Source organism: Cherax quadricarinatus, chromosome 55 (assembly GCF_038502225.1).
Source record: "Cherax quadricarinatus isolate ZL_2023a chromosome 55, ASM3850222v1, whole genome shotgun sequence".
Taxonomy (NCBI): domain Eukaryota; kingdom Metazoa; phylum Arthropoda; class Malacostraca; order Decapoda; family Parastacidae; genus Cherax; species Cherax quadricarinatus.
In genome coordinates, this window is record NC_091346.1 from 14,255,722 (window position 1) to 14,280,721 (window position 25,000).

General features: G+C 46.3%; 1 protein-coding gene across 15 annotated transcripts in view; it reads left to right on the top strand.

Moving 5' to 3' along the window:
• LOC128699018 (uncharacterized) overlaps positions 1–25,000 on the top strand; it is a 657,033-nt gene that overhangs the window by 551,602 nt on the left and 80,431 nt on the right. For all 15 annotated transcript variants that reach the window (XM_070096843.1, XM_070096846.1, XM_070096852.1 and 12 more), the window contains 5 exons: positions 9,884–9,996; positions 10,112–10,277; positions 14,515–14,706; positions 15,806–16,064; positions 19,906–20,120. In XM_070096843.1, the coding sequence (XP_069952944.1) occupies positions 9,884–9,996; positions 10,112–10,277; positions 14,515–14,706; positions 15,806–16,064; positions 19,906–20,120 (945 nt within the window). The remainder of the gene's footprint in view (positions 1–9,883; positions 9,997–10,111; positions 10,278–14,514; positions 14,707–15,805; positions 16,065–19,905; positions 20,121–25,000) is intronic.

Sequence of the window (25,000 nt, forward strand, 5' to 3'; positions counted from 1 at the left end):
CACCACCCTGGTACCTCTCTCTCTCAAACAACACAATCCTTGTACCTCTCTCTCCCCACAACACAACCCTGGTACCTCTCTCTCCCCCACAACACAACCCGGGTATCTCTCTCTCCCCACAACACAACCCTGGTACCTCTCCCCCACAACACAACCCTGGTCCCTCTCTCTCCCCCACAAAACATCCCTGGTACCTCTCTGCCCACAACACAACCCTGGTACCTCTCTCCCCCACAACACAACCCTGGTACCCTCTCTCTCCCCCACAACACAACACTGGTACAACTCTCTCCCCCACAACACAACCCTGGTGCCTCTCTCCCCACAACACAACCCTGGTACCTCTCTCCCCACAACACAACCCTGGTACCTCTCTCTCCCCACAGCACAACCCTGGTACCTCTCTCTCCCCCACAACACAACCCTGGTACCTCTCTCTCCCCCACAACACAACCCTGGTACCTCTCTCCCCCACAACACAACCCTGGTACCTCTCTCTCCCCACAACACAACCCTGGTACCTCTCTCTCCTCCACAACACAACCCTGGTACCTCTCTCTCCCCCACAACACAACCCTGGTACCTCTCTCTCCCCCACAACACAACCCTGGTACCTCTCTCCCCCTCAACACAACCCTGGTTCCTCTCCCCCACAACACAACCCTAGTACCGCTCTCTCCCCCACAACGCAACCCTAGTACCTCTCTATTCCCCACAACACAACCCTGGTTCCTCTCCCCCACAACACAACCCTAGTACCTCTCTCTCCCCCACAACACAACCCTGGTATCTCTCTCTCCCCAACAACACAACCCTGGTATCTCTCTCTCCCCACAACACAACCCTGGTACCTCTCTCTCCCCACAACACAACCCTGGTACCTCTCTCTCCCCACAACACAACCCTGGTATCTCTCTCCCCACAACACAACCCTGGTACCTCTCTCTCCCCCACAACACAACCCTGGTACCTCTCTCTCCCCCACAACACAACCCTGGTACCTCTCTCTCCCCCACAACACAACCCTGGTACCTCTCTCTCCCCCACAACACAACCCTGGTACCTCTCTCTCCCCCACAACACAACCCTGGTACCTCTCTTCCCCACAACACAACCCTGGTACCTCTCTCTCCCCCACACCACAACCCTGGTATCTCTCTCTCCCCCACAACACAACTCTGGTATCTCTCTCCCCACAACACAACCCTGGTACCTCTCCCCCACAACACAACCCTGGTATCTCTCTCCCCACAACACAACCCTGGTACCTCTCTCTCCCCCACAACGCAACCCTAGTACCTCTCCCCCCTCTCCCCCACAACACAACCCTGGTACCTCTCTCTCCCCCACAACACAACCCTCTCTCTCCCCCCACAACACAACCCTGGTACCTCTCTCTCCCCACAACACAACCCTGGTACCTCTCTCTCCCCCACAACACAACCCTGGTATCTCTCTCTCCAACCCCACAACACAACCCTGGTACCTCTCTCTCCCCCACAACACAACCCTGGTACAACTCTCTCCCCCACAACACAACCCTGGTACCTCTCTCTCCCCCACAACACAACCCTGGTACCTCTCTCTCCTCCACAACACAACCCTGGTATCTCTCTCTCCCCACAACACAACCCTGGTACCTCTCTCTCCCCACAACACAACCCTGGTATCTCTCTGTCCCCCAGAGCACAACCCTGGTACACAACACAAGCCTGGTACCTCTCTCTCCCCACAACACAACCCTGGTACCTCTCGCACCCCCACAACACAACCACAACCCTGGTACTCTCTCTCCCCCACAACAACCCTGGTATCTTTCTCTCCCCACAACACAACCCTGGTACCTCTCTCTCCCCCACAACACAACCCTGGTACCCCTCTCTCCCCCCCACAACACAACCCTGGTACAACACAACTCTCCTCTCCCCCACAACACAACCCTGGTACCTCTCTCTCTCCCCCACAACACAACCCTGGTACCTCTCTCTCCCCACAACACAACCCTGGTACCTCTCTCCCCCACAACACAACCCTGGTATCTCTCTCCCCACAACACAACCCTGGTATCTCTCTCTCCCCACAACACAACCCTGGTACCTCTCTCTCCCCACAACACAACCCTGGTATCTCTCTGTCCCCCAGAGCACAACCCTGGTATCTCTCTCCCCACAACACAACCCTGGTACCTCTCTCTCCCCCACAACACAACCCTGGTACCTCTCTCTCCCCCACAACACAACCCTGGTACCTCTCTCTCCCCACAACACAACCCTAGTACCTCTCCCCACAACACAACCCTGGTACCTCTCTCCCCACAACACAACCCTGGTACAACACAACCCTCTCTCTCCCCCCACAACACAACCCTGGTACCTCTCTCCCCCACAACACAACCCTGGTACTCTCTCTCCCCCACAACACAACCCTGGTACCTCTCTCTCCCCCACATCACAACCCTGGTACCCCTCTCTCCCCCACAACACAAGCCTGGTACCTCTCTCTCCCCCACAACACAACCCGGGTATCTCTCTCTCCCCACAACACAACCCTGGTATCTCTCTCCACAACCCTGGTACCCCCACAACACAACTCTGGTACCTCTCTCTTCCCCACAACACAACCCTGGTACCTCTCCCTCCCCCACAACACAACCCTGGTATCTCTCTTTCCCCACAACACAACCCTGGTACACAACACAACCCTGGTATCTTTCTCTCCCCACAACACAACCCTGGTATCTCTCTCTCCCCACAACACAACCCTGGTATCTCTCTCTCCCCACAACACAACCCTGGTACCTCTCTCTCCCCCACAACACAACCCTGGTACCTCTCTCTCCCCCACAACACAACCCTGGTATCTCTCTCTCCCCACAACACAACCCTGGTACCTCTCTCTTCCCCACAACACAACCCTGGTACCTCTCCCTCCCCCACAACACAACCCTGGTATCTCTTTCTCCCCACAACACCACCCTGGTACGTCTCTCTCCCCACAACACAACCCTGGTACCTTTCCGCCACAACACCACCCGGGTATTTCTCTCTCCCCACAACACAACCCTGGTACCTCTCTCTCCCCACAACACAACGCTAGTACCTCTCTTCCCCACAACACAACCCTGGTACCTCTCTCTCCCCCACAACACAACCCTGGTACCTCTCTCTCCCCACAACAAAACCCGGGTAACTCTCTCTCCCCCACAACACATCCCTGGTACCCCACTCTCCCTCACAACACAACCCTGGTACCTCTCTCTCCCCACAACACAACCCTGGTACCTCTCTCTCCCCACAACACAACCCTGGTACCTCTCTCTCTCTCCCCCACAACACCCACAATCCTTGTACCTCTCTACCCCACAACACAACCCTGGTACCTCTCTCTCCCCACAACACAACCCTGGTACCTCTCTCTCCCCACAACACAACCCTGGTACCTCTCCCCACAACACAACCCTGGTACCTTTCCGCCACAACACAACCCTGGTACCTCTCTCTCCCCACAACACAACCCTGGTATTTCTCTCTCCCCACAACACAACCCTGGTACCTCTCTCTCCCCACAACACAACCCTGGTACCTCTCTCTCCCCACAACACAACCCTGGTACCTCTCTCTCCCCACAACACAACCCTGGTACCTTTCTCTCCGCCACAACACAACCCTGGTACGTCTCTCCCCCACAACACAACCCTGGTATCTCTCTCTCCCCACAACACAACCCTGGTACCCCTCTCTTCCCACAACACAACCCTGGTTCCTCTCCCCCACAACACAACCCTGGTAACTCTCTCTCCCCACAACACAACCCTGGTACCTCTCTCTCCCCCACAACACAACCCTGGTACCTCTCTCTCCCCCACAACACAACCCTGGCACCTCTCTCCCCCACAACACAACCCTGGTACCTATCTCTCCCCACAACACAACCCTGGTATCTCTCTCCCCCACAACACAACTCTGGTACCTCTCCCCCACAACACAACCCTGGTACCTCTCTCTCCCCCACAACACCACCCTGGTACCTCTCTCTCTCAAACAACACAATCCTTGTACCTCTCTCTCCCCACAACACAACCCTGGTACCTTTCTCTCCCCCACAACACAACCCTGGTACAACTCTCTCCCCCTCAACACAACCCTGGTACCTCTCTCTCCCCCACAACACAACCCTGGTACCTCTGTCTCCCCACAGCACAACCCTGGTACCTCTCTCCCCCACAACACAACCCTGGTACCCCTCTCTCCCCCACAACACAACCCTGGTACCTCTCCCCACAACACAACCCTGGTGCCTCTCTCCCCACAACACAACCCTGGTACCTCTCCCCCACAACACTACCCTGGTACCTCTCTCTCCCCCACTACACAACCCTGGTACCTCTCTCTCCCCCACAACACAACCCTGGTACCTCTCTCCCCACAACACAACCCTGGTACCTCTCTCCCCACAACACAACCCTGGTATCTCTCTCTCTCCCCACAACACAACCCTGGTCCCTCTCTCTCCCCCACCACACAACCCTGGTATCTCTCTCTCCCCCACAACACAACCCTGGTAACTCTCTCTCCCCACAACACAACCCTGGTACCTCTCTCTCCCCCACAACACAACCCTAGTACCTCTCTCTCCCCACAACACAACCATGGTACCTCTCTCTCCCCACAACACAACCCTGGTACCTCTCTTTCCCCACAACGCAACCCTGGTACCTCTCTCTCCCCACAACACAACCCTGGTACCTTTCTCTCCGCCACAACACAACCCTGGTACGTCTCTCCCCCACAACACAACCCTGGTTCCTCTCCCCCACAACACAACCCTAGTACTTCTCTCTCCCCCACAACACAACCCTGGTATCTCTCTCCCCAACAACACAACCCTGGTATCTCTCTCTCCCCACAACACAACCCTGGTACCTCTCTCTCCCCACAACACAACCCTGGTACCTTTCCGCCACAACACAACCCTGGTACCTCTCTCTCCCCACAACACAACCCTGGTATTTCTCTCTCCCCACAACACAACCCTGGTACCTCTCTCTCCCCCCTCTCCCCCACAACACATCCCTGGTACCCCTCTCTCCCCCACAACACAACCCTGGTATCTCTCCCCACAACACAACCCTGGTACCTCTCTCTCCCCCACAACACAACACAACCCTGGTATCTCTCTCTCCCCACAACACAACCCGGGTGTCTGTCTCTCCCCACAACACAACCCTGGTATCTGTCTCTCCCCACAACACAACCCTGGTATCTTTCTCTCCCCACAACACAACCCTGGTATCTCTCTCTACCCACAACACACCCCTGGTACCTCTCTCTCCCCACAACACAACCCTGGTACCTCTCTCTCCCCACAACACAACCCTGGTACCTCTCTCTCCCCACAACACACACCCCTCTCTCCCCCACAACACCCCTGGTACTCTCTCTCTCTGGTACCCCTCTCCCCACAACACAACCCTGGTACCTCTCTCTCCCCCACAACACAACCCTGGTACCTCTCTCTCTCTCTCAACCCCCTGGTACAACACAACCCTAGTACTCTCTCTCCCCCACCCCCTGGTACCTCTCTCTCCCCCACACACCTTTCCGCCACACAACCCTGGTACCTCTCTCTCCCCACAACACAACCCTGGTACCCAACACAACCCTGGTACACAACACAACCCTGGTACCTCTCTCTCCCCACAACACAACGCTAGTACCTCTCTTCCCCACAACACAACCCTGGTACCTCTCTCTCCCCCACACCACAACCCTGGTATCTCTCTCCCCCACAACACAACCCTGGTATCCCTCTCCCACAACACAACCATGGTATCTCTCTTCCCCACAACACATCCCTGGTACCCCTCTCTCCCCCACAACACAACCCTGGTACCTCTCTCTCTCCCCCACAACACAACCCTGGTACCTCTCTCTCCCCAACACAACACAACCCTGGTACCTCTCTCTCCCCCACAACACGACCCTGGTACCTCTCCCCCACAACACAACCCTGGTACCTCTCTCTCCCCACAACACAACCCTGGTACCTCTCCCCACAACACAACCCTGGTACCTCTCTCCCCACAACACAACCCTGGTACCTCTCTCTCCCCACAACACAACCCTGGTACCTCTCTCTCCCCACAACACAACCCTGGTACCTCTCTCCCCCACAACACATCCCTGTTACCTCTCTCCCCACAACACAACCCTGGTACCTCTCTCACCCCACAACACAACCCTGGTACCTCTCTCTCCCCCACAACACAACCCTGGTACCCATCTCTTCCCCCACAACACAACCCTGGTTCCCATCTCTTCCCCCACAACACAACTTTGGTACCACTCCCCACAACACAACCCTGGTACCTCTCTCTCCCCACAACACAACCCTGGTACCTCTCCCCACAACACATCCCTGGTACCTCTCTTCCCCCACAACACAACCCTGGTACCTCTCTCCCCCCACAACACAACCCTGGTACCTCTCTCCCCACAACACAACTTTGGTACCTCTCCCCACAACACAACCCTGGTACCTCTCTCTCCCCACAACACAACCCTGGTACAACACTCTCCCTCACAACACAACCCTGGTACCTCTCTCTCCCCACAACACAACCCTGGTACCTCTCTCTCCCCCACAACACAACCCTGGTACCTCTCTCTCCCCACAACACAACCCTGGTACCTCTCTCTCCCCCACAACACAGCCCTGGTACAACTCTCTCCCCCACAACACAACCCTGGTACCTCTCCCCCACAACACAACCCTGGTACCTCTCTCTCCCCACAACACAACCCTGGAATCTCTCTCCCCACAACACAACCCTGGTACCTCTCTCCCCCCACAACACAACCCTGGTACCACGTTCTCCCCAGAACACAACCCTGGTACCTCTCTCCCCCACAACACAACCCTGGTACCTCTCTCTCCCCCACAACACAACCCTGATACCTCTCTCCGCCACAACACAACCCTGGTATTTCTCTCTCCCCACAACACAACCCTGGTACCTCTCTCTCTCTACAACACAACCCTGGAACCTCTCTCTCCCCATAACACAACCCTGGTACCTCTCTCTCCCCACAACACAACCCTGGTACCTTTCTCTCCGCCACAACACAACCCTGGTACGTCTCTCCTCCACAACACAACCCTGGTATCTCTCTCTCCCCACAACACAACCCTGGTACCCCTCTCTCCCCCACAACACATCCCTGGTACCCCACTCTCCCTCACAACACAACCCTGGTACCTCTCTCTCCCCACAACACAACCCTGGTACATCTCTCTCCCCCACAACACAACCCTGGTACCTCTCCCCACAACACAACCCTGGTACCTCTCTCCCCACAACACAACCCTGGTACCTCTCTCTCCCCACAACACAACCCTGGTACCTCTCTCTCCCCACAACACAACCCTGGTACCTCTCTCCCCCACAACACATCCCTGGTACCTCTCTCCCCACAACACAACCCTGGTACCTCTCTCTCCCCCACAACACAACCCTGGTACCCATCTCTTCCCCCACAACACAACCCTGGTACCTCTCCCCACAACACAACCCTGGTACCTCTCTCTCCCCACAACACAACCCTGGTACCTCTCCCCACAACACAACCCTGGTACCTCTCTTCCCCCACAACATAACCCTGGTACCTCTCTCCCCCCACAACACAACCCTGGTACCTCTCTCCCCACAACACAACCCTGGTACCTCTCTCCCCACAACACAACCCTGGTACCTCTCTCTCCCCCACAACACAACCCTGGTACAACTCTCTCCCCCACAACACAACCCTGGTACCTCTCTCTCCCCACAACACAACCCTGGTACCTCTCTCTCCCCCACAACACAACCCTGGTACAACTCTCTCCCTCACAACCCAACCCTGGTACCTCTCCCCCACAACACAACCCTGATACCTTTCTCTCCCCACAACACAACCCTGGTATCTCTCTCTCCCCACAACTCAACCCTGGCACCTCTCTCTCCAGACAAGACAACCCTGGTACCTCTCTCTCCCCACAACACAACCCTGGTACCTCTCTCTCCCCACAACACAACCCTGGTACCTCTCTCTCCCCACAACACAACCCTGGTACCTCTCTACCCCACAACACAACCCTGGTACCTCTCTCTCCCCCGCAACACAACCCTGGTACCCCTCTCTCCGCCACAACACAACCCTGGTACCTCTCTCTCCGCCACAACACAGCCCTGGTACCTCTCTCTCCCCACAACACAGCCCTGGTACCTCTCTCTCCCCACAACAAAACCCTGGTATCTCTCCCCACAACAGCCCTGGTACCTCTCTCTCCGCCACAACACAACACTGGTACCTCTCTCTCCGCCATATCACAACCCTGGCACCTCTCTCTCCGCCACAATACAACCCTGGTACCTCTCTCTCCCCACAACACAACCCTGGTACCTCTCCCCACAACAACCCTGGTACCTCTCCCCACATCACAACCCTGGCACCTCTCTCTCCTCACAACACAACCCTGGTACCTTTCTATCCCCACAGCACAATCCTGGTTGGTACCTCTCCCTCTCTCAACCCACAAAGTGGCAGAGTTGAACCTTGACGGTGTCACTGTCATGGAAGGTACTGATGTGAACGGTGTCACTATTATGGACGGTGCTGGTATGAACGGTGCTTGTATGAACGGTGCTGGTATGAACGGTGCTTGTATGAACGGTGCTGGTATGAACGGTGCTGGTATGGACGGTGCTGGTATGGACGGTGCTGGTATGAACGGTGCTGGTATGAACGGTGCTGGTATGAACGGTGCTGGTATGAACGGTGCTGGTATGGACGGTGCTGGTATGGACGGTGCTGGTATGAACGGTGCTGGTATGAACGGTGCTGGTATGAACGGTGCTGGTATGAACGGTGCTGGTATGAACGGTGCTGGTATGAACGGTGCTGGTATGAACGGTGTCACTGTCATGGACGGCCTGAACGAGCATCTCACCAGGCCGCTGTTGCAAATGAAATATTAACGGGTGGTCACATAAAGCAGATAGTGTAGTGGGGCTGCATCCTGCAGTGGCTATATAACATCCACAAAAGATAACCTAAACTACGATAGAACGAATGAACTAGATTCAACAAATCCCTTCAGTTTAGGTACACTTTTAGTAATGAATTACTGAAAACTTAGGATCAGCATTATCAAATCTATTGAATGGAGTGTGTGTGTGTGTATATATATAATTTTAACAAGTTGGCCGTCTCCCATGTGTATATATATGTATGTATGTATATATATATATATATATATATATATATATATATATATATATATATATATATATATTATATATATATATATATATATATATATATATATATATATATATATATATATATATATATATATATATATTATAAATTTCCACAAATGTCCCTGGAACATTTCCAGTATTACAGATTTTTTTTCTGCTTGTGTATTGTTTACAGCTGTTTGGTTCATTATGGATTGATTTTTTTTATTTAATTTTGGATAATTCAACAAGGTCACACAAATGATTTATTTTAACTGGGGGTCCTACATCACTTGACTAATTCACAGGTACTTGTACTACCCGGTATGAGGAGACTTGTCCATACGTCATTTGTTAATCCCTTGATGACCTTGTTCTGACTGCTCTCCCTTCAACATTTTTCCTTCAGTGCAAACACTAATTTTTTTTGACAGTTATGTCACTTGACTGTCCTCTTTAACACATTAACAGGCTCTTTGCAATTTTTTCCCCCTACCGTCAGCTCCCCTCCACCATATCCCACTGTAAGATCCGTACATATTTGACGCAGTTTTTTATTTGCAATATAATTCAGCTAAAATTTTTGTTTCGCACATCTCCCAGGAAGCGGGTGTGGAGACGGTCGTGAGGTCCGACATGGGGATGTGTGCTACCTGCTGGTTTCCTACCCACAGGTGACATGGACAACAGCAACACACATCTGCTCAGATATGGAGGTCAGTGCATCGCCTCTCATCTCAATTCTGATCGTCTTAAAGCTGCTAGGAGGAGTGTTCAGCGAGGTATCACAAGGTCAGCGTTTGTTAACTGATGTGTTAATGTGTGTCTCAGGGAAGCCTGGCGAGTGTGAGCAGCAGGAATGTGTTGAGGTGGCTGGGTTCGGGACTTCTCTCCCTGTCTGACTACGCTGCAGGTACCCTCTACTGGCTTGGTGGCACTTTACACCCCTACACCCACACTTGGACCTGGCAGGATGGCACCATACTTAATACCACAGGTATGCCCTACACCTGCAGCCCTACACACTTCCCTGTAGCAAATAGGATGACAGTATGATCCTTACGGTGGGTTTACTGTTTTAACCATTAATGTAATCTGGTTATAGTAAGCATATCAGGTACCACCGATCTCAGGGAGTAGGTTGTGGGTCACTCTGGCATACCTAGGCCTACCATCTACAACTTCCCCATGTATTAGTGCTTCAGATATGTCGGAATATGATAAAGGAAAAAGATAGGCCTACGTAATGCAACTCGTGTATTAATACTGGTAAAATTACCGACAATGTTAGGTAAAAAGGACGCAATAAAATGTTACATTAGTTGCACTTGTGTCCTTTTTACATAACTTAATGCAACTCGGGTCAGCTTAATGTTTGTGATAAATATTAATAATTTTTAACACTCGTTTCCTCTGTTTTTACACAAGATAGATAAGAAATTGCAGAAATTGTTAATTATACAGATTAGTTCGAGAACCATGTCACTAGTAAGATGGTTCTCTTAGTTATGAACTGTTTTGTAAAGATAAACTTAGCAGACTATTAACCATTTGTATTAAAAATATCACTACAAACGTGTATCATACTGACTAAATGGAAAAAGGGCAATGTGATGGCCATATTCTGGGCTTGCTGAGCTTGTTAACTTCACTCCATTGTTTTTCTTATTGATAAAATCTGTTGACAAAGCCACACTCACACTCTCGTTGGTTCTCCTGTTACACACTCTTGTATGCTAACTTTTATTCCCTCTTTGCTTCATCATTCCACCAGTGACTTCTCTTCCTACTTGCACCCACCCTTCTGTATCTACAAACTCATGCTGCATACTCTCCAGCACTGCACTCTTTGATCTCCGTATTGTACCTCTTGACTCTCCCCAGTCCCCCCCCCACCCTCTCTCTCTCTCTCTCTCTCTCTCTCTCTCTCTCACATACAAGAGCTATGAATCGACCCCTGCAACCACAGTTAGGTGACTACACATACGCACATTTTGTGTGTGCGTAATTTTGGTATATATATATATATTATATATATATATATATATATATATATATAGATTGGCGGGGTGTTAATGTTGCAGTGTTATGACTGTAGTATAAGCACGACTCTGGCAAGACAGTGATGGAGTGAATGATGGTGAAAGTTTTTTCCGGCGGCGCCACCCTGCCTTGGTGGGAGACGGCCGGTGTGTTAATAAATCAAAAAAAATATTGATTTCAGTGTAAAATCTTAATTAACCAAATGTGTAAATAAGGGTAAGTAAAGTACTACTTAATTTTTGTAACTTTTAAAATGTCACTTTCCTGTCTGGTGACCGAACTGAAGATTTATATTAAAAACTAAAGTATAAAGGTTTTTAATTTTAATACAAACCGAAAAGTAATTATTGTATGGAAATGAAGCGGATTACCTGGACGGGATACCTGGATGTGCGAGTCATACCTGGAGGGGGATACCTGGATGTGCGAGTCATACATACCTGGAGGGAGATACCTGGATGTGCGAGTCATACATACCTGGAGGGGGGTACCTGGATGTGCGAGTCATACATACCTGGAGGGGGATACCTGGATGTGCGAGTCATACATACCTGGAGGGGGGTACCTGGATGTGCGAGTCATACATACCTGGAGGGGGGTACCTGGATGTGCGAGTCATACATACCTGGAGGGGGATACCTGGATGTGCGAGTCATACATACCTGGAGGGGGATACCTGGATGTGTGAGTCATACATACCTGGAGGGGGATACCTGGATGCGCGAGTCATACATACCTGGAGGGGGGTACCTGGATGTGCGAGTCATACATACCTGGAGGGGGATACCTGGATGTGCGAGTCATACATACCTGGAGGGGGGTACCTGGATGTGCGAGTCATACATACCTGGAGGGGGATACCTGGATGTGCGAGTCATACATACCTGGAGGGGGGTACCTGGATGTGCGAGTCATACATACCTGGAGGGGGATACCTGGATGTGCGAGTCATACATACCTGGAGGGGGATACCTGGATGTGCGAGTCATACATACCTGGAGGGGGGTACCTGGATGTGCGAGTCATACATACCTGGAGGGGGATACCTGGATGTGCGAGTCATACATACCTGGAGGGGGGTACCTGGATGTGCGAGTCATACATACCTGGAGGGGGATACCTGGATGTGCGAGTCATACATACCTGGAGGGGGATACCTGGATGTGCGAGTCATACATACCTGGAGGGGGATACCTGGATGTGCGAGTCATACATACCTGGAGGGGGATACCTGGATGTGCGAGTCATACCTGGAGGGGGGTACCTGGATGTGCGAGTCATACCTGGAGGGGGGTACCTGGATGTGCGCATCATACATACCTGGAGGGGGATACCTGGATGTGCGAGTCATATCTGGAGGGGGATACCTGGATGTGCGAGTCATACATACCTGGAGGGGGATACCTGGATGTGCGAGTCATACATACCTGGAGGGGGATACCTGGATGTGCGAGTCATACATATCTGGAGGGGGATACCTGGATGTGCGAGTCATACATATCTGGAGGGGGATACCTGGATGTGCGAGTCATACATATCTGGAGGGGGATAACTGGATGTGCGAGTCATACATATCTGGAGGGGGATAACTGGATGTGCGAGTCATACATACCTGGAGGGGGATACTTGGATGTGCGAGTCATACCTGGAGGGGGGTACCTGGATGTGCGCATCATACATACCTGGAGGGGGATACCTGGATGAGTGAGTATACACAGATGGATGTGCTATTCATAGGTGGATGAGCAAGTCGTGCATAGGTGGATAATAAAGTCGTAGGTAGGTGGTAGAGTCATACACAAGTCACGTCACACTGACAGCACACGTCACACTGACAGCACACGTCACACTGACAGCACACGTCACACTGACAGCACACGTCACACTGACAGCACACGTCACACTGACAGCACACTTCACACTGACAGCACACGTCACACTGACAGCACACGTCACACTGACAGCACACGTCACACTGACAGCACACGTCACACTGACAGCACACTTCACACTGACAGCACACTTCACACTGACAGCACACGTCACACTGACAGCACACGTCACACTGACAGCACACGTCACACTGACAGCACACTTCACACTGACAGCAGTAGGCTGGTAGATATACTACATTTAGGTGTGAAACAAACCTTTTAAAAACAATTCACTCTGGCAGGATTCCTGATCTTCCTCGTCTCCTGAACCTGTGACTGTTAAATCTTGTTAGTTTTAATTTCAAGAGTTATATACTTACACATTTTTATTTCTGTGTTTTACTAGTTTTTTATTATTGGATATTTTATTTATTTACATCTGCTCCGCTTGAAACTAATGACATCTATACAGATGTATTATATAAAATCATTCGATTAGTAATGTATGAAATAACGTTTTCTATATAAATAATTTTCGTTGTAAATTGCTTTGTCGGGGAAAGTGAATCGTTAAAGCTACGGGAGAATCTGGAATCCTCAAGGGATTTATTTCGACATGTGAGAGAGAAGGGAGAGAGGGGAAATAGTGGAAAAGTGAAAGAGAAAAGGGTCAGGTTTTCTTCTTAGCTACAGACTGCTAGCAGCAATAGCTTGGTTGGCTAGTTACTAAATAAGGAAGCCTGGCCTCAGATCAGGCAGCAGTGGTGTGAGAGACGCCTCTAAATCAGCCACAGAAAGAGATGGAAGGGAAAAGAAAGATATAGGAGAAGTGAGGTTCACCTGACACCATGACCTAATGTCACGACCTGCTATGTCGATCACCTGAGGCCTACCCTGCGTTTCAGGTCACCTAGAGACTCTGATGTCACAGGTCACACGAGGCAATGACCTTGGACACACTACTCAGAGAACTCTTTACCAAGAAAGGCCTCAAAAATAGTGACATTCCCAGGACTAGACCCCTCTCTGCCTCATATCTAAATGTTTTAAGCAAATAAACACAAACCAGTACATCCATAGCACTTTCCCATCACGCCTGGCTACAACAAAGACGTAGATGGCAGATACAGAAAAAAGTGGAGAGGGAGGGAGTTACAGAGAGTGGAGATAAACACAGATGCCAAGAGACAGACACAGGCAGAGTGGGAACGGAAAGAACCAGAGGGTATTGTGTATTTAGTTCTTGTTTTTTTCTAAAATCTAGGAATTTTTTTTTTGTTTGCGTCTGTAATGGTGTGACTGCAAGTGTTCTGACAGAGGTGGGTCCTGTGGAGGGTCGCCAGGCAGCTGGAGGACTGGAGGCAGAGTCCATGTGCCTCAGCCTGCAAGAACTTTCACCAGCACCACCTATTCCCCATAAACCCCGCCCACACCGCCACCCACTGCTCTCCCTCTCCGCCCACCAGTGTGACCTATTTGGTGGCTACATATGTGCCAGGAAGGTCCCCGGTGAGTATACAACTTTTAGGTAATTTGTACTATGGTTATAACAGTGGCGCTTTACGCCTAGATTACTGTCTACTTGCTAAGTTGTCATATTTTTTACCCCTATAATACGAGTTGTTGCACCCTCAGCTTCCTTTACTGTTTATACATTATATTCTTTGCAGATAATTTTTTTTAACTCTTGAATTCATTTTTGTGAAACTCTGAATCTTAACATTTTGTCCATTTCAAGCCCATTGTAGTATAATTGCATAAGTAAAAACATTAATACTGTATTAATGGAGGTGGTTACAGTAGTCGGTATTGCAATTCTATTTTCACCTTTATTCCTGAATGTTTATACACTAATTTTTTTCCAGTACATTTACAAGTCCTTAGAATATTTATAACACCTTGTACATGTTTCAGCATAATGTTTGTGACTTCATTTACTGTGTGAAAAGCCTCTTATGACAGTCAAGTCATTGTTTTTTTGTAAATACTTCATAATTATTGTTATTTGCTAACCTTACATAATATATCTTAGTTCATGTACCCTATATAAACCTCTGTAATCCTTTGACTATCGCCTGCACAGGTGTGCCACCTGTGATGCCGCGGGTGTGCCACCTGTGATGCCGCGGGTGTGCCACCTGTGATGCCGCGGGTGTGCCACCTGTGATGCCGCGGGTGTGCCACCTGTGATGCCGCGGGTGTGCCACCTGTGATGCCGCGGGTGTGTCACCTGTGATGCCGCGGGTGTGCCACCTGTGATGCCGCGGGTGTGTCACCTGTGATGCCGCGGGTGTGTCACCTGTGATGCCGCGGGTGTGTCACCTGTGATGCCGCGGGTGTGCCACCTGTGATGCCGCGGGTGTGCCACCTGTGACATCTAAGGGCGTAGCCTATAACGCTACAGGTGGCAAGAACTGCCAAGTGGTCATTGATACTAATACCTTGGACAGCTTTTAAAGCAGAATAGATCATTAGACAAATGTATAACATAATTGTAAATGATAAGGTGCAACGAGAACCAATTTAGCATGGGCCAGTAGACTTACTGCAGTGCCCTTTCTTAATTATTTTCACGATTATCACAAATGTTTTTTCTCCTGCTAATCAGACCCACCAGCCAGGCAGAGCTCCATTGTTCTTGGTTACGGAGGTAACCTGACCACGCCAGGCTATCCATCACCTTATCCCAACAACCTGCACCTGACCCTCACTCTCAGGGGACCCCCGAACTCCCGTCTCATTGTTTCCTTTGTCAAGCTGGACCTGGAATACCAGCTGCAGTGCCTCTATGACTACGTGGGTCTCCAGAACTCCCCAGAAGATGCCATGGTGCGGTACTGTGGACGTCATGCCTCATCTATGAACAAGTGAGAGGCCAGGGTGGTGGTGGTAACTGGACAGGGAAGTAGGTTCAGGTTAGGTTAGGTTTGTCAGGAAACGAGACAATCGTTTCCTGACACGGGTCTGTCATGTGATAACCCTCAATTGAAGCTTTTGGCCATCTGACTGAGGCTTATTGGTCCACCCCTTTAAAAATTATGGTTTTGATTATAACCATTTTGTAGTTAAGTAAGTCTAATTAGGCTCATACACATCAGTACAATTATCATACATAGGGCAAATTACCTAGGGTAGCCCCCCCCCCAAAAAAAATGGGGACTTCCATTGGGGTTTTGCCTTTCCACCTCTCGGGCATAAAACGCTCTTTGACATCACTCGTGTCCGTCTCTCACTTTGGGGTCCAGTCCCTGGACCCATTATGTATCTATAATCTTTTGACTGCCACCCACAGGATGAGTATGGGGTGCATAATAGATATTAAACTAACTAAACATCTCACACAATACAGAAATGCAATACACATAAAGGGCCTGAAGACTTGGAATTTATTGCCCGAACAAGCAAAAGGTCCTTTGCCAGCAAATCAATATTAACCATACCAATACTGTGTTAAATCATCTAACCGGTTTGAAGCAACTCTTCCCAAATATTTTATAACCTCTAATCATACATACATACATACATACATACATACATACATACATACATACATACATACATACATACATACATACATACATACATACATACATACATACATAAATTTGCAGTCTTGTATCATTATAAATTGTGCTACTACTTGTAATACTGTTGTTAGTTATGTGCTACGTCAAGACTATAAATCTTCTTGACTATAAAACTTTTTGGCTACCTCACAGTAGTAATAAGGTAAAATGATGAATAATTAAAATTTACCACTGTTAACCTGTCTGGACTTAGGGGGCTGTATCGCAATTTTCCGCGCGCTCTCAAAAAAAATCGAAAAATTATGGAAATTGTTATTTATACCGAAAAATAACTTAACTCTTTGGCAACACAATGGTACTAGAATGAATGTTCTACGACGTTTCTACAAGAAATTATAGTCATTTATATCAGGTATGGTGACGGCGATGTGGGTAGCGAGTCTGCTCACAGCCCATATATTTTTTGGAATTTTTTCCTTGTTTTTATCTCTTTTTCTTGCATTATTCTTTCTGATATAATAACTGACTATTTGGCATCATAAAACAGTAGGCGGAGCTTATCCATAGACTTAGAGACAACCAGGAACCATATGGGAACGCTCGGCAGTGTTCCCGCTCCAGAGAATGCCAGGAGAAATCACTTCATTATTACGCTTATATCAGCTTATATATCAACTCTACGGCTTATTTATCTATCAGAATTGATCTATAAATAACATTATAAATAACATACAAACATGTTATATACTATAGACTGAATAAAATAAGCCATAATATGACGAGAGACCATCGGGAATATTTCGATATAAATGAGTTACTACTCTCATGTCGTATTCTTTGGTCTCTGAGTAAGAGAAAACGGTGTTTTGAAGAGGTTAACTGCACTAGAACATCAGTTTACTAAGAAATACACCCAAACAAACGCGATTTTCGCGATTTTTTTTTTTTTTTTTTTTTTTTTTGAGACGGTGGGCCGGCCGGCGCTCCAGGCCGATATCTCGGAAGTAACTTATTCACTTTACGGTACCTAGTCTGCCTTTATTACTTAATTAAATGTAATAATAATTACAGAAATTGTAGAATAATGATTTCTCTAATTAATAGTTATTCATTTTTGGAAATATTCCAAATACTTTGGGAGTTATGTGGGAGTGAAGGGCAGATTTTTTGCAACATTCCAAGAACTAACAAACTTTATTTTTTGGTGAAATAAGGATAAGTTATTTAGAGGTTTAGTTTAGTTTAATATGTTTATTATGCACCCCATACCCATCCTGTGGGCGGTAGTCAAAAGATTACAGAGGTACATAATTGGTCCAGGGACTGGACTCCAGTTTTGATAGCTGAGCAAGTTACAGAGGTAATGAACTAGGAAAAGGAAATAAATACGTATAAACATTGTTCTCTCGGCACCAAGTGTCCAAACAACCTTACGTCGTCCCATATAGGCCTACCACCGTCCCAAAGGGCATTTTCAGTAAATCAGTCCTTTTTCAGTCTTTTCTCAGTTGTTGTTTGAGGTATATTTTTGATAAATATTTTCAAGAAAGAGTGAAAACACTTTGTCTTGTGCACCAAAACTGGAGGAAATCGGACGGTAAACAAAAGTGCTACATTTATTTGGTATTCAGCCCCCTTAGTCTGCCTGAAATGCCCCAACATGATAGTAGCTTTCTTTGTGCCTAACAAATTATAAAATGTAATCTTACATTGTAACCCTTTTTATTTATTTATTTATTTATTAATTTGAACATGATACAGAGAAGTACAAGGAATACAATTATTAAAGTGCAGCATGCCAAAACCCCTTGTATGCAGAGCATTATGGGCAGGCTTAAAATTAACTTAAGATTAACAAAGCAATGATATATTCAGTGGTACAAAAATTATTGTAAAACAGATAACGATTTAGTACAAATGAGTATTACAAAGACAGGTTATATGGTCATTTACTGTGTTGCTGTGTAATCAGTAGAATGGAGTATTCTGTTTGGTAATGAAATTAAATAGTAACAAAGTTTGATTGGGTCACAGGTTGACTTTTATGAGATACGATAATGAGATACATATATGAGTTACAATTCATGAGATACAATTATTCAGTATTTATTTAGTTGTGGGTGAGTAAGTGATTTTTGAGAAGAGACTTGAATTTATAAACAGGTAGTGTTTCTTTTATATTCACAGGTTATGAATTCCAGATTTTAGGGCCTTTTATGTGCATTGAGTTTTTGCATAGTGTGAGATGGACACGAGGAACATCAAAGAGTGATCTGTGTCTTGTGTTATGGTCATGTGTTCTGTTGAGGTTGGTAAGGAGATGTTTGAGGGGAGGGTTTATGTCAGAGTTAAGTGTTCTATGTATGTAATACCCCTCAAGGAAGGTTCCTTGATGTTGGTGAGGGGCTCTTGATTTAGGGAATTGGATCTGTGCTCCAGTTCCCCGAATTAAGCCTGAATGCCTTCCACATCCCCCCCCCCCCCAGGCGCTGTATAATCCTCCGGGTTTAGCTATCAAAACTTTGGAGTCCAGTCCCTGGACCAATTATGTACCTCTGTAATCTTTTGACTACCGCCCACAGGATGGGTATGGGGTGCATAATAAACATATTAAACTAACTAACTTTAGCGCTTCCCCCTTGATTATAATAATAATAATATGTATGTAATAGGTGCAGTAATAAGTATGGATGTTTTGTATGGTGAGTAGGTTTAGTGTATTGAATATAGGTGGAGTGTGCTGTCTGTAGTGGGAATTTGTTATCATTCTGACTGCAGCCTTTTGTTGGGTAATTAGTGGTCTGAGATGGTTTATTGTTGTTGAGCCCCATGCACAAATTCCATAGGTGAGATAGGGGTAAATAAGTGAGTGATATAGGGCCAGGAGGGCTGACTGTGGAACATAGTACCGTATCTTCGATAGTATGCCTACGGTCTTTGATATTTTTTGGAAATTTGTTGTACTGTATATGTGTTTGAAATTTGAGTCTATTATCAAGGTGGATTCCTAAGAATTTTCCCTCTGTGAGGTTTGTGATAGGTGATCCATTTATCATTATGTTAAGAGACACATCTGTAGCTCTGTTAGCAAACTGAATGTAGTAGGTTTTGTCAATGTTTAGAGTAAGTTTGTACTGTAATGGTAAACAGACACATGATTGTGCTTTGGTTTTTCCTGCAGGTTTGACTTTGTATCTGATGCCAATGAGGCAGTGGTAACCTTCCACTCAGATTGGTCTGTGGTTGGGACTGGTGTCCTGGGTCGGTGGCGTGTGGTTGATACATCAACCTGTCCTCACCACCAACTGACAGAGCCAGAGGGGGTGGTCACTTCTCCCAATTTTCCAGATTTCTATCTTGCCAACCTTCACTGTACCACCCTCATCACTGCTCCAGGTATGTAGTTTTTTCTTCACTCTATGGCTAGTAATTAGAATAAGTAGATAATTTATTTTGGCACAAGTATACGTAAGTAAAATTATCATACATGTGTAAATTACCTAGGATAACTCCAAAAAAAGGTCAGTAACTTATTTCCACAGGGGTCCTTACCTGGAGGTTATACCTGACCCCCTCTTGATGTAATTTTTGTTTTGGACTGCAGGACAGATCATTACTGTTGGGTGAATAACAGATAGTCAAATAAAAACAGCCGTGAACCTTTTTGCCACTCTAATCAATAAATGGCATTTATGAATAATGTATTATGTAATGTAGTTAGATCAATATGAGCACAACTCATATTTTCACCGCACACCCTGGAGCACCTGGCACACACATACCCACTCAAACATGCAAAACGAACATGTATAATTTATTTTACCTGGCAAACACACAGGTATGCACCTGGTAACATATACTGCAATCTAGTGGCTTTATTTTGTACTTGGCAGTATTTTATTGCATGTAAACCACATTTGTAATACTGCAGAAAGATATAGTTTGTAACTGGCAAACACAAATCAGATAATTGGGAAACACCAAGAATGCTTTTATCTCTAAAATAAAGATGTCTGTATGTACAATATATTTAATGAGAAATGTATACCTTTCAGTATATTATGCAGTAGTCACAATCATAATGATAGCTCTAGGCCTTTCATGTTGCAATCAATATATGAGGTGCTTGCAGTGTTGCAGAAAAAAAGGAAGAATTCCAAGCAAATACAAGAAAACATTCTTTCTCTGAATGTATTTGCTCAGAATTCTTCTTTTTCTGCAACATTGTAAGCTCCTGATGTATTGATTGCAACATGAAAGGCCTAGAGCTATCATTCAGCTCCCCTGTTGTTTTGCTTTCAGTATATGTACAGTTCTATACTTTGCTTGCTGTCTAAAATACATTAGTTATGTAAACTAATATTCCTGAACCATCCTAAATACTAGTGTCTCGCTAAGGTGACTGACACAAATTACAACACATTCGTAAATTAAAAAGGGAAGATGGGCCAAATTTTTCTTTTACCATAATTATGTTACTACTCCATGTTATGAAGTCAGACATCAGTGAACTAACAGTTCAGCAAAGAGGCAGAGCCAGGAGCTATGACTCGACCCCTGCAACCACAAATAGACGAGTAGGGGAGTACAGTCACCCTACATCCCAACTCCTACAGTCATCAGGAAGACAAGGAATCTCTAAGCAAATTGCATGTATTCTTACATTTATTATCATCAGTAATATGAAAAGTACCAGCATTAATTAAGTCCTTACAACAACTTCTGCAACTACAGTAACTACAACTCCAATACTACAACTATAATTACTTAAGTACAACAACTACAATTACAATAAGTACATGTACAACTGCAATTCTACAACTTAAATAACTACAACTACAGTAACTACTACAACTACAATTGTTGCTGCTAGTGCAGTCATTTGGTGAAGCACACAGGGACTCCAGCATGGTGGAGTGCTGACTCAAGGAGTGAGGTATCTAACAAAAGATTTGTTGGGATTTTTATCAAAGAGGGTTAGCCACCCAGGATAACCCAAGGAAGTCAGTGTCATTGAGGACTGTCTTATTTCCATTGTGGTCCTTCAGTCTTGTCCTCCAGGATGCCACCCACACCAGTTGACTAACACCCAGGTATCTGCTTACACCTTGGTGAATAGGGACAGCAGGTGTAAGGAAATGTGCCCAACATTTCCACCCATGCTGAGGATTGAACCAGGGACACTTGGTGTCTTAGGAAAGTGTGTTGCCAGCCAAGCTACGCCACACCATTGTGACATTATGTAATGTAACACGTGTACTGTATCACTTGTTCTTGTTACAGAAAGCCAGATCATTATAATGAATTTCAGACTTGTTTTCTTGTATTGAATCACTCGTATTAATGGTCTCCTTATCCACAGTGGCACAGTTGTCCTGCAGTACAATAAAGCACTTTCTCTTCTGACCCTGCTTCAGCCATACTCAGTTTCATCCTCTTCCAACGTCTGGAAAACCACTTTTCATTCATTACATCAGTGATTCCCTTTGTTGCTGCCAACCACCTTGCATTCCTTCACTTTTCATCCTTCTCCAAATGAGATTTCAATTCTCATTTCCTCCATAAGATTAGTTTATAACTCTGCTTCTAAAAACTCTGCAGTGCTCCTGAAGGCTTATTACTCGAGCACTAAACATGAAATTCCCTGAGAAAGTGCACGTCTCTGGACAGGTCACACAACCTCTATTGTCCATTGACCTACTTAGGTCAGTGGACAATATGTACTCGCCTAATTGTGATTGCAGGGGTCGAGACTCGGCTCCTGGCCCCGCCTGTTCACTGACTGCTACTGGGTCCTCCCTCTCCCTGCTCCATAAGCTTTATCATACACCTTGTCGTAAAACTGTATGGTTCCTGCCTCTAATACATCACTTGCCAGACTATTCCACTTCCTAACAACTCTGTGGCTGAAGAAATGCTTCTTGTATATATATTTTTTTTTTCAACAAACCGGCCGTATCCCACCAAGGCAGGGTGGCCCAAAAAGAAAAATGAAAGTTTCTCTTTTTAAATTTAGTAATTTATACAGGAGAAGGGGTTATTAGGCTCTTGCTCCCTGCTTTATTTATATATATATATATATATATATATATATATATATATATATATATATATATATATATATATATATATATATATTATATATATATATATTTTTTTTTTTTTTTTTTTTTTTTCAACAAGTCGGCCGTCTCCCACCGAGGCAGGGTGACCCAAAAAAGAAAGAAAATCCCCAAAAAGAAAATACTTTCATCATCATTCAACACTTTCACCACACTCGCACATTATCACTGTTTTTGCAGAGGTGCTCAGAATACAACAGTCTAGAAGCATACACATATAAAGACACACAACATATCCCTCCAAACTGCCAATATCCCAAACCCCTCCTTTAAAGTGCAGGCATTGTACTTCCCATTTCCAGGACTCAAGTCCGACTATATGAAAATAACCGGTTTCCCTGAATCCCTTCACTAAATATTACCCTGCTCACACTCCAACAGATCGTCAGGTCCCAAGTACCATTCGTCTCCATTCACTCCTATCTAACACGCTCACGCACGCTTGCTGGAAATCCAAGCCCCTTACCCACAAAACCTCCTTTACCCCCTCTCTCCAACCCTTTCGAGGACGACCCCTACCCCGCCTTCCTTCCCCTATAGATTTATATGCTTTCCATGTCATTCTACTGTGATCCATTCTCTCTAAATGACCAAACCACCTCAACAACCCCTCTTCTGCCCTCTGACTAATACTTTTATTAACTCCACACCTTCTCCTAATTTCCACACTCCGAATTTTTTGCATAATATTTACACCACACATTGCCCTTAGACAGGACATCTCCGCTGCCTCCAACCGTCTCCTTGCTGCTGCATTTACCACCCAAGCTTCACACCCATATAAGAGTGTTGGTACTACTATACTTTCATACATTCCCTTCTTTGCCTCCATAGATAACGTTTTTTGACTCCACATATACCTCAACGCACCACTCACCTTTTTTCCCTCATCAATTCTATGATTAACCTCATCCTTCATAAATCCATCCGCCGACACGTCAACTCCCAAGTATCTGAAAACATTCACTTCTTCCATACTCCTCCTCCCCAATTTGATATCCAATTTTTCTTTATCTAAATCATTTGACACCCTCATCACCTTACTCTTTTCTATGTTCACTTTCAACTTTCTACCTTTACACACATTCCCAAACTCATCCACTAACCTTTGCAATTTTTCTTTAGAATCTCCCATAAGCACAGTATCATCAGCAAAAAGTAACTGTGTCAATTCCCATTTTGAATTTGATTCCCCATAATTTAATCCCACCCCTCTCCCAAACACCCTAGCATTTACTTCCTTTACAACCCCATCTATAAATATATTAAACAACCATGGTGACATTACACATCCCTGTCTAAGACCTACTTTTACCGGGAAGTAGTCTCCCTCTCTTCTACACACCCTAACCTGAGCCTCACTATCCTCATAAAAACTCTTTACAGCATTTAATAACTTACCACCTATTCCATATACTTGCAACATCTGCCACATTGCTCCTCTATCCACTCTATCATATGCCTTTTCTAAATCCATAAATGCAATAAAAACCTCCCTATCTTTATCTAAATACTGTTCACATATATGCTTCAATGTAAACACCTGATCTACACATCCCCTACCCACTCTAAAACCTCCTTGCTCATCCGCAATCCTACATTCTGTCTTACCTCTAATTCTTTCAATTATAACCCTACCGTACACTTTTCCTGGTATACTCAGTAAGCTTATTCCTCTATAATTTTTACAGTCTCTTTTGTCCCCTTTCCCTTTATATAAAGGGACTATACATGCTCTCTGCCAATCCCTAGGTACCTTCCCCTCTTTCATACATTTATTAAACAAAAGTACCAACCACTCCAACACTATATCCCCCCCTGCTTTTAACATTTCTGTCATGATCCCATCAGTTCCAGCTGCTTTACCCCCTTTCATTTTACGTAATGCCTCACGTACCTCCCCCACACTTACATTCTGCTCTTCTTCACTCCTAAAAGATGGTATACCTCCCTGACCAGTGCATGAAATTACTGCCTCTGTTTCTTCCTTAACATTTAAAAGTTCCTCAAAATATTCTCGCCATCTACCCAATACCTCCATCTCCCCATCTACTAACTCCCCTACTCTGTTTTTAACTGACAAATCCATATTTTCCCTAGGCTTTCTTAACTTGTTTAACTCGCTCCAAAATTTTTTCTTATTTTCATTAAAAT